General features: G+C 44.6%; 1 protein-coding gene across 3 annotated transcripts in view; it reads left to right on the top strand.

The window, feature by feature from the left end:
- The window catches only part of GRHL1 (grainyhead like transcription factor 1), a 98,263-nt gene that overhangs the window by 48,907 nt on the left and 37,115 nt on the right, over positions 1 to 12,241 (top strand). For all 3 annotated transcript variants that reach the window (XM_086926353.1, XM_086926354.1, XM_086926355.1), the window contains exon 9: positions 1,057 to 1,215. In XM_086926353.1, coding sequence (XP_086782479.1) covers positions 1,057 to 1,215 — 159 coding nt within the window. The remainder of the gene's footprint in view (positions 1 to 1,056; positions 1,216 to 12,241) is intronic.

Below are 12,241 nucleotides of genomic sequence, written 5' to 3'. Positions count from 1 at the left end.
GAGGGCGAGCCAGAGTCTAGCCAAGGGCATACTGTGGCTTTAAGACCCTGTGCACGAGTCGAGCATTGAATATGTTTGGCATGTAAATCTTGCAACAAAAATCATGTCACAATATGTCAAGATATCTCCAGAATTAAAAATATATATATCTTTCTTTAACACACTCCTTCGTACATCAGATTATATTTGTGCATTGTGAAGTATTTTTTTTAAGTGAGATTTTTAAACATGAATTCAGAAACATTTCTGCCATGCCCTTATGACAATGCTATTAGTGTACTAAGAGGCAAGTTAGTTTTGGGAGTCGGTTTTCATCAGATGAAGACATGTAGCACATTCTCTACTTATTGACCACGTTTGGAGTAAACACTAACGCATTAAAATTTAGCTCTTGACATTGTTCTTAAAGAGGGCCCATGTTTTAGATTTGGAACTCACCTGCGTGAGCATTCCTACAAGAAATGCTCTGCATGTGGAAGGGTGGTGAGTGGGAGACTGATAGTCCCAAGGTCTAGGAATTAGCAGACAATCTGGTCAATTCTTGTATCTGGGTTGGGACTGGGGCTGCAAAATTATCACTCTTCCTTAGAAACACAGGGGGGGAGGGGGGTGGATGGGGGTGGGGGGTTGTCATGTGTGCGGCGAACCTGAAAACGACAAAAAGACAAATTCATGGACCGAATGCAGAACACAGCCTTACATTCACCCCAGTACAGAGATCTGGGCCGTTTTTTTTGCTCACCATGCCATTCCAGTTTGGATCCAGCTATATGCAAATCAGTCTTGACCCTGCACACAATGGGAACAGTCCAGCCCGAACTGCCAAGCCAGGTCCTCCCTGACGACTACTACACTAGAAAAACAGGATGACAATCGCCATAGATGACAGATGCACCTACTCTGTGCTTTACGTGAGCCTTGAATTGAAAATATCCTGGCTTCATTAAAATGCTGTTAGCCTTAGTTCCATTGCCATCTAATGAAGGTCATAGTTGTGATCATGTTTGTGCCAACTAACTTCTGACTCGGAAGTGATGCTTCTTATTGCCTTTGTAGGTTTTCATCTCTGTGAACTGCTTGAGTACGGACTTTTCATCTCAGAAAGGGGTGAAAGGGCTTCCCCTGAACATTCAGATTGACACCTACAGCTACAACAACAGGAGTAACAAGCCAGTCCACCGGGCCTACTGCCAGATTAAAGTCTTCTGTGATAAGGTAATGTAATTCCAGAGGACTAGAGGTGGGCAATGAGAGGGTACAGGGGATGGTGGGGGAAAGGAATAGGGAATGTACAAGCACCTACACTCTCTGACTTGTTCTTTGCTTTTGTCATCACTCATGCCTGGATTTTGCTTTAGTTATAAGGTCCTGTACCACATTGTTCCTCAAAGTTTAAGTATTTAATTCTACTTTCTTTTACTTCATTTCTTGGACACATGCCCCTGTGTTGCTGTTTTTTATTTACACATCTTATTTCTGCTTCTTCCTTTCTTGCACCCTTGACTTGTTTGTTGGTTTGGTTTTCTGTTGCTTCCTTTTTCTCTGTCTCACTAGCTTGTTGTTTTAGTTTCTTCCTTCCAAACACACTTCCTGTTTTTTGCTTTGCCTTTTGCACATTTTTCCATTCTGTTGCATTGATTCTGAGACTTACCCTTCCTGCTGCTTGCTCTTGTGTGTATATGCTATAGTTTTTAAAAACGTTTTTCCTTTTTAGGTCGAAGCCTGCATTGCAGGGCATGGCCCTGCTGCGGGCAAAGAGATATTGTGAGCAGGGGATTTCAGTATGGCATGAAGCCACGCCCCTTTTTTCCATTGGCAGGCCTCTTGAAACGGAGGCCTGCCATTGGAAAAAGCTACTGTTTAGCAGATTTGTCTGCTCTGGATCCCACCTCTCGAGGACTCCATGACCTGCCTTACGGTAGCACGGCAATATTTTCAGAAATATTGCCTTGGCAACCATGAGGCAGGTCAGGGAGTCCTGGAGGGGTAGGAATCAGTGCGCTGCAAGTAACAATTATCACAGCATGAGACCCCACTTATCACAGCATGTCAACAGGCGCCCCAGGCTGCTGAAGCACTCAACTATAATTAATGTGCAGTTGAGTGCTCCAGCAGTGTGGGGCGCCTCTCTGCATGCTGTGATAATTATCACTTTGGGGCCTCATGCTGTGATAATTAGGGCGGCATGCTCTATTTGCAGCACTGAACATTTTCAAAGCAGGCGAAGCAGCAGCGACATTCATTGGAGACACTCGCCCTCACCCCCCTCACTCGCCCTCACCCCCTCACACCCCCTGACCCCTCACACACCTCCTCACCCTCACACCCCCTCACTCACACACCCTCACCCTCTCACCCTCACTCACCCCCTCTCACCCTCACTCACCCTCTCACACCCCCTCACCCTCACACCCCCTCACCCTCACACCGCCTCACCCTCACACCGCCTCACCCTCACACCCCCTCACCCTTACACCCCCACACCCTCACACCCCCTCACCCTCACACCCCCTCACCCTCACACCCCCTCACTTTCACACCCCCTCACCCTCACACTGCCTCCCCCTCACACCCCCTCACATACCCTTACACACTCTCACTCACCCTCACCCCCCTCACCCTCACACCCCCTCTCACCCTCACACACCCTCACTCACTCTCACACCCTCACCCTCTCACCCCCCTCACACCGCCTCACTCTCACATACCCTCACACACCCTCACTCACCCTCACACCCCTCACCCTCACTCACCCTCACACCCCCTCACCCTCACACCCCCTCACTCTCACACACCCTCACCCCCTCACCCTCACACACCCTCACCCTCACACACCCTCACACCCCCTCACACCCTCACCCTCACCCTCACACCCCCTCTCACCCTCACACACCCTCACTCACTCTCACACCCTCACCCTCTCACCCCCCTCACACCGCCTCACTCTCACATACCCTCACACACCCTCACTCACCCTCACACCCCTCACCCTCACTCACCCTCACACCCCCTCACCCTCACACCCCCTCACTCTCACACACCCTCACCCCCTCACCCTCACACACCCTCACCCTCACACACCCTCACACACCCTCACCCTCACCCTCACACCCCCTCCCCCTCACACCCCCTCACTCTAACACCCCCTCATCCTCACACCCTCACACACCATCACTGTCAAAAACCCTCACACACCCTCACCCACCCTCACTCACCCTCACACACCCTCACATACCCTCACCCGCATAGCATAACAAAACATAGCATAGCATAACGAAACACAACACAGCATAGCATAGCATAACAAAAGCATAGGATAGCAAAAGCACAGCATAACAAAACAAAGCATGGGATAGCAAAACAAAACATAGCATAGCAAAACACAACAAAGCATAGCATAGCATAACAAAACACAACAAAACATAGCATAGCATAACAAAACATAGCATAAGAAAACAAAGCATAACATAACAAAGCATAGCAAAACAAAACATATCATAGTAAAACAAAACATAGCATAGCATAACATAAAACAAAGCATAGCATAACAAAACATAGCATAACAAAACATAGCAAAACACAGCAAAACATAGCATAGCATAACAAAACAAACCATAGCATAACATAACAAAGAATAGCAAAACAAAACATAGCATAGTAAAACAAACATAGCATGGCATAACATAACACAACAAAACAGCAGAACAAAACAGCATAGCATAACATAACAAAACATAGCATAACATAACATAAAACAAAGCATAGCCTAACAAAACATAGCATAATAAAACATAGCAAAACACAACAAAATATAGCGTAGCATAAAACAAAACATAGCATAGCATAACATAACACAACAAAACAGCATAACATAACAAAACATAGCATAACATAACATAAAACAAAGCATAGCATAACAAAACATAGCATAACAAAACATAGCAAAACACAGCAAAACATAGCATAGCATAACAAAACAAACCATAGCATAACATAACAAAGAATAGCAAAACAAAACATAGCATAGTAAAACAAAACATAGCATAGCATAACATAACAACAAAACAGCAGAACAAAACAGCATAACATAACAAAACATAGCATAACATAAAACAAAGCATAGCATAACAAAACATAGCATAACAAAACATAGCAAAACAACAAAATATAGCATAGCATAACTAAACACAACAAAACATAGCATACATAACAAAACACAGCATTGCAAAGCATAGCAAAACATAGCATAGCATAAGAAAACACAACAAAACACAGCATAGCATAACCAAACACAACACAACATAGCATAGCATAACAAAACAAAGCTTAGCATACCAAAACATAGTATAACAAAGCATAGCATAGCATAACAAAACATAGCATAACAAAACATAGCATAGCAAAACAAAGCATAGCATAATAAAACACAACAAAACATAGCATAACAAATCATAGCAAAACACAACAAAACATAGCACAGCATAACAAAGCATAGGATAGCAAACCTAAACATAGCATAGGATAACATAACATAACAAAACAAAGCATAGGATAGCAAAACAAAACATAGCTTAGCATACCAAAACATAGCATAACAAAACGCAACAACAGATAGCAGAACAAAACATAGCAGAACAAAACAAAGCATATCATAACAAAACAATAAAACACAACAAAACATAGCATAGCATAACACACAACAAAACATAGCATACATAACAAAACATAGCATTGCAAAGCATAGCAAAACCTAGCATAGCATAACAAAACACAACAAAACATAGCATAGCATAACAAAATACAACATAGCATAGCATAACAAAACACAACATAGCATAGCCTAACAAAACAACGCTTGGCATAGCATAAAAAACATAGCATAACAAAGCATAGCATAACAAAACCTAGCATAGCAAAACAAAGCATAGCATAATAAAACAGCAGAGCATAACACAAAATAGCATAACAAAGCATAGCATACTATAACAAAACACAACAAACCATAGCATAGCATAACAAAACAAAGCATAGGATAGCAAAACTAAACGGAGCATAGCATAACAAAACAAAGCATAGGATAGCAAAACAAACATAGCATAACAAAACAAAGCATAGCATAGCAAAACCAAACTAGCATAACATGACAAAATATAGCATAACAAAACACAACACATAGCATAACAAAACAGCAAAACACAACAAAACATAGCATAGCTTAACAAAACACAACAAAACATAGCACAGCAAAACAAAACATAATAGCATAGCAAAACATAGCATATCAAACACAACAAAACATAGCATAGCAAAACATAGCATAGCAAAACAAAGCATAGCATAATAAAACACAACATATAGCATAGCATAACAAAACATAGCATAGCATAACAAAGCATAGCATAACATAGCATAGCATAACAAAGCATAGCATAACAAAGCATAGCATAGCATAACAAAACATAGCATAACAAAACATAGCATAGCAAAACACAACAAAACATAGCATAGCATAACAAAACAAAGCATAGGATAGAAAAACATAGCATAGCATAATAAAACAAAGCATAGCAAAACAAAACACAACAACACATAGCATAACAAAACATAGCAAAACACAACAACGCATTGCATAGCATAACAAAACAAAGCATAGGATAGCAAAAAAACATAGCATAGCATAACAAAACAAAGCATAGAATAGCAAAACAAAGCATAGAATAGCAAAACAAAACATTGCATAGCATAACAAAACATCGCATAGCATAACAAAATATAGCATAACATAACAAAGCATAGCATAACAAAAGACAACAACACATAGCATAACAAAACATAGCAAAACACAACAAAACATAGCATAGCTTAACAAAACAACAAAACATAGCATAACAAAACAAAACAGATCATAGCCTAGCAAAACATAGCATAGCATACCAAACACAACAAAACATAGCATAGCATAACAAAATATAGCATAGCAAAACAAAGCATAACACACACAACCACACACAACCACAACCACGCACACACAACCACACACACACAACCGCACACACAACTCTCTATCTATTTATCTATCTATCTATCTATCTCCCTCACTCTATCTGTCTATCTATCTATCGCCCTCACTCTATCTGTCTATCTATCGCCCTGACTCTATCTTTATAATCGCCCTCTATCTATCTATCTATCTATCTATCTATCTATCTATCTATCTATCTATCTATCTATCTATCTATCGCCCTCACTCTTATCTATCTATCTATCTATCGCCCTCACTCTTATCTATCTATCTATCTATCGCCCTCACTCTTATCTATCTATCTATCTATCTATCGCCCTCACTCTGATCTATCTATCTATCTATCGCCCTCACTCTGATCTATCTATCTATCTATCGCCCTCACTCTGATCTATCTATCGCCCTCACTCTGATCTATCTATCGCCCTCACTCTGATCTATCTATCGCCCTCACTCTGATCTATCTATCGCCCTCACTCTGATCTATCTATCGCCCTCACTCTGATCTATCTATCGCCCTCACTCTGATCTATCTATCGCCCTCACTCTGATCTATCTATCGCCCTCACTCTGATCTATCTATCGCCCTCACTCGATCTATCTATCTCCCTCACTCGATCTATCTATCTCCCTCACTCGATCTATCTATCTCCCTCACTCGATCTATCTATCTCCCTCACTCTATCCATCGCCCTCATTCTATCCATCGCCCTCATTCTATCCATCGCCCTCACTCTATCCATCGCCCTCACTCTATCCATCGCCCTCACTCTATCCATCGCCCTCACTCTATCCATCGCCCTCACTCTATCCATCGCCCTCACTCTATCTATCGCCCTATCTATCTATCTATCGCCCTCACTCTATCTGTCCTATCTATCTATCTATCTATCTATCTATCTATCTATCGCCCTCACTCTGTCTATCTATCTATCTATCTATCGCCCTCACTCTGTCTATCTATCTATCTATCTATCGCCCTCACTCTATCTATCTATCGCCCTCACTCTTATCTATCTATCTATCTATCTATCTATCGTCCTCACTCTATCGCATCACCTCAGCATTACTCAGCACCACCACAGCATCACTAAGGGGTAAACAACATCACTATGCGCTACCACAGGATCATTGAATGCCACAGCATCACTAGTCGCCACCACAACATCACTCAGCGCCACTACAGCATCAATCTGTGCAACCATTCAACAACAACTGGGTCAAATATGTTCTCTCAATGTTTCAAGCTTTATTACAAATGTCACAAAAAGAGGTTAGTATTTCACTTCTGTTCTTGGATTTTCCTCACAATAAAATACACTGAACATATTCTTCACAAAAGTTATTTACAAAAGTTTAAGCTATTGCCATTATAAATTACAATAACTTTTATTTAAGTATTACTTAATAAAAAAATTAAGCCACTGTTATTTGTAATATCAATACATCTAAGTCACGTGAATACAACACATATTGCATTACAAATGCTAAAGGTGTCACAAGTTATAACTATTGGCACTGTAAATGACAAGGCTATTATTTTTGCTATTTTCAAAACCAACACATAAATAAAAAATGTGTCATTTACAATACCAATAGCTCAAACGTTCCTAATGCGAGACCTTATGCATTGCAAATGCTTGTTTTAACTCTTACTTTCCATTTTGCTGCATTGATTTTCTCTCAGTCCTCTTTACTGTGCCTTTTCCTCCTATCATGTTGAGTATATTGCACCCTTTTTCATTGTTGCTGTTATATTTTCACATTTGGTTTCAGTTCTCCTATAGCCCGTTTCTCTCTTTCAGGTTTCTGTTATGTTTCTCACATTTTTCTTTCCGTGTCCCCATTCTTTATTTCTTAATTCCTCTTTATTTCTCTTTTTCAACTTTTTCTTTCATTGCTTTTTTTATTTCTTGCACTTCTCATTTGAGTGTCTGTGTTTAATTTCCATTTAGATGTGCACTCAAATCTGATTTAAGTTTAATTTTCCTTTCACTTTCTTGGTCTTGTTTCCATCTTTTCATTACTCGAATTTTAATGCGTTTCACACAACTCCTCGCTGTCAACCTTTGTTTCTTTTTCTCATTCCATTTTCTTCTCTGTAAGTGACTTGGAGCGAATAGGGTTTGTGTATGGTTTTCACAAAGATTTCACGACAAGGATTCACGATAGCGGAGTACAAACAGATTTTCAGGCCTAGATATTTTAAAATCGAGTTAAAACTAGATTATGAATTGATAACTCACTTGGGAAGTACATGCATATGAACAGGATGCCACATGCGTCTAAATTATTTTCCAGGGTGCTGGTTATTTCGGGTCACCTATTCCCTCAACTCTTTGGCCATTCGGACGACTACCCCCGCATTGTTTTTTTGTTTTGAGGCTATAGCGTTTATTCAACGGAATCTTTGACTGCAAGCTGGCCAGGAAAACATAGGTGGCACTGTACTGCCTTCTTGACAGAACAGAATGTTCCTGCCCTCGGGGCTGTCATGGCGGCAAGGAGTAAATCTCTCCTGCAGAGGGTTTGACTAACGGGGAGCTCCGAGAATGAAAGCCTGTTTTATTTTTACCAGTTTCTTCCTCAACAGTTTAGTGACACGGAAATACACCTATATGTGTGGAAATAGCCTTAACGTCAAGGGATTGCTTGCTCTGAACAAACTGAACGATGATCAACAAATGAGTAATTTTTGTCACGTGATTGTGACTGATAGATTACTGGTAGTCATTTTCAGCAAGGCTGCCATGGGCGCTAATCCAAGTTAAGAAAATGGCTCCCTAATCCTGTGGCTAGGTGGTAACAAAAAATAGAACAGCCAAATTGGGTGCAGGGGGTCTCAAACACCCCAAGCACAGGCACCGCTGCACCCGCTGCACTAATGATAGCAATGCTTCTGCTTCTCTGTACCTTTTTACTTCACCAGGTGTCTGCATCACTATCCGAATATGCCAGTCCCTTTCTTTCCTCCTTTTCCTTCCTGCCATGCTACATTCCACTCCCCCCCCACATCCCCTTTTGTATCTTTCCACTTTCCTCCCCTCTCTCATTCTCCATTGATGGCTACATTCCGTGATTCCCCTCTCTCCATCTCCCTAGTCTCATTTACTCTACCCCTTATCTCATCACTATTCCCCCGTCTCCTACACATTTATCTAGATCCTTCCTTGCGTATCTCTACTTTATCCTCCTCTAATTTTATATATATATCTCTTGCTACTTTTTACCTTTCATTCTCCCCTCCATTCCCACCTGTGTGTCTCCACTTTCCATTCCCGCTCCCCATTTTCCATGGATGATTCCATGACCTTCCCTTTTTAGGGCTCGCCTGCTGATGCGCTTCTGCGCATCGCTGGCGAAGCTCTATTACGGCTTATCCAGTGTTGATCCACCACTGGCGATTCCACTGGCGATTTCTTCAAGTGCATGTGCTTTTTAGGTCATTGCGCAAGCGCAAGCCCTAAAAAGCGCGTGCACAATGCCACCAGCCCCCTGCCTGCCTGCCTCGCATTACCAGATCAAAGGCAGCCCAGCCCCCCTCCCACAAGCTTCTCGGCGTGTGCTCTGCCTCAGGCCTGCATTTCTCCTCCCCTCGGGCAAACAGATAGCTGCAATAAAACCCTCCCTGCTCAGCTTTTTTTTCTCAATTTCTCCCCGTCTACACTTCCCATTAGGAGCCCTTCCTCCCCCCAGAAAATCTATCTCCATAAGAGATAAGCAGCTCTTCCACCATCTCAAACCCGTATTAGTGCTCCTCACTATGCATGTTTTTACTTAGAAAATCAGCACAATGCAGCAGTGTGACATCAAGCCAGGTTCATCGACATCACTGCAAAAGTAAAGTTTTTATTCCCCATTTCCTCTTCAAGAAAGTGACTGCGCATCAGCCTCTACGGATCAGAAAGCGGAGCCCCTCCACTGACCGGGCTGCGAGTCAAATGGCCATGTTTCACAAATTATGGTTTTCGTGGTCTTATTCTGGAGTAGCCCTGTTGGCAAGAGAGGAAAGAGCAAGGCTCTGACAGTCAGTCCTCCTCTGCTTCATAGTATGCCGCGCCACTATAGTAAGTTGAACAAGGGATATTATTTGACAGAAAGAGGCAACCTGCATCTATTCACGGAAATACATTGAGCAGTCTACATTTTTATTTTTTAAAGCTACATACAATGCACCATAACTATTCTAGGTCTACAAATGGAAATACATAACAAGCAATATTTTTATTTATTTTTTAAGAGGTGCATACTTAAAAAAATGATTACAAAAATTAAACATCAACTAGTAATTAAAAAACCTAGCAATTAAGATATGCCACGTCAAATAATAACTTTTGTCGCCAATTAATTATCAGTGTCTGGAATGGATATGGTCACACCCCCACTCACCCTCAACCCCTCACCCTCACTCACCCTCAACCCCTCACCCACACCCTCACTCACCCTCAACACCTCACCCTCAACCCCTCCCTCACGCTCACCCACCCTCACCCTCACTCACCCTCAACACCTCACCCTCACTCACCCTCAACCCCTCACCCTCACTCACCCTCAACCCCTCACCCTCACTCACCCTCAACCCCTCACCCTCACTCACCCTCAACTCCTCACCCTCAACACCTCACTCACCCCCACGCTCACCCTCACGCTCACCCACCCTCACCCTCAACACCTCACCCTCACTCACCCTCAACCCCTCACCCTCACTCACCCTCAACCCCTCACCCTCAACCCCTCACTCACCCTCACTCTCACTCATCCTCTATCACCCTCAACCCCTCACCCTCAACCTCTCACCCTCACTCACCCTCAACCCCTCACCCTCACTCACCCTCAACCCCTCACCCTCACTCACCCTCAGCCCCTCACCCTCAACCCCTCACCCTCACTCACCCTCACCCTCACCCTCACTCACCCTCAACCCCTCACCCTCACTCACCCTCACTCACCCACCCTCACTCACCCTCAACACCTCACCCTCACTCACCCTCACTGACCCTCAACACCTCACCCTCACTCACCCTCAACCCCTCACCCTCACCCACCCTCACTCACCCTCAACCCCTCACCCTCAACCCCTCACTCACCCTCAACACCTCACCCTCAACCCCTCCCTCACGCTCACCCACCCTCACCCTCACTCACCCTCAACACCTCACCCTCACTCACCCTCAACCCCTCACCCTCACTCACTCTCAACCCCTCACCCTCACCCTCACTCACCCTCAACCCCTCACCCTCACTCACCCTCAACCCCTCACCCTCACTCACCCTCAACCCCTCACCCTCAACCTCTCACCCTCACTCACCCTCAACCCCTCACCCTCACTCACCCTCAACCCCTCACCCTCACTCACCCTCAGCCCCTCACCCTCAACCCCTCACCCTCACTCACCCTCACCCTCACTCACCCTCACCCTCACTCACCCACCCTCACTCACCCTCAACACCTCACCCTCACCCTCACTCACCCTCACTCACCCTCAACACCTCACCCTCACTCACCCTCAACCCCTCACCCACCCTCACTCACCCTCACTCACCCTCAACCCCTCACCCTCAACCCCTCACCCACACCCTCACTCACCCTCAACACCTCACCCTCAACCCCTCCCTCACGCTCACCCACCCTCACCCTCACTCACCCTCAACACCTCACCCTCACTCACCCTCAACCCCTCACCCTCACTCACCCTCAACCCCTCACCCTCACTCACCCTCAACCCCTCACCCTCACTCACCCTCAACCCCTCACCCTCAACCCCTCACTCACCCTCACTCTCACTCATCCTCTATCACCCTCAACCCCTCACCCTCACTCACCCTCAACCTCTCACCCTCACTCACCCTCAACCCCTCACCCTCACTCACCCTCACTCACCCTCAACCCCTCACCCTCACCCTCACTCACCCTCAACCCCTCACCCTCACTCACCCTCACCCTCACCCTCACCCTCACTCACCCTCAACCCCTCACCCTCACTCACCCTCACTCACCCTCACCCACCCTCACTCACCCTCAACACCTCACCCTCACCCTCACTCACCCTCAACCCCTCACCCTCACTCACCCTCAACTCCTCACCCTCAACACCTCACTCACCCCCACGCTCACCCTCACGCTCACCCACCCTCACCCTCAACACCTCACCCTCAAACCCTCACCCTCACTCACCCTCAACCCCTCACCCTCAACCCCTCACTCACCCTCACTCTCAC

The sequence above is a fragment of the Lissotriton vulgaris genome, chromosome 6 (genome assembly GCF_964263255.1).
Source record: "Lissotriton vulgaris chromosome 6, aLisVul1.2, whole genome shotgun sequence".
Lineage (NCBI taxonomy): Eukaryota > Metazoa > Chordata > Amphibia > Caudata > Salamandridae > Lissotriton > Lissotriton vulgaris.
The sequence above is the reverse complement of the archived record's forward strand: the minus strand, read 5'-3'. Positions and strand labels throughout refer to the sequence as shown.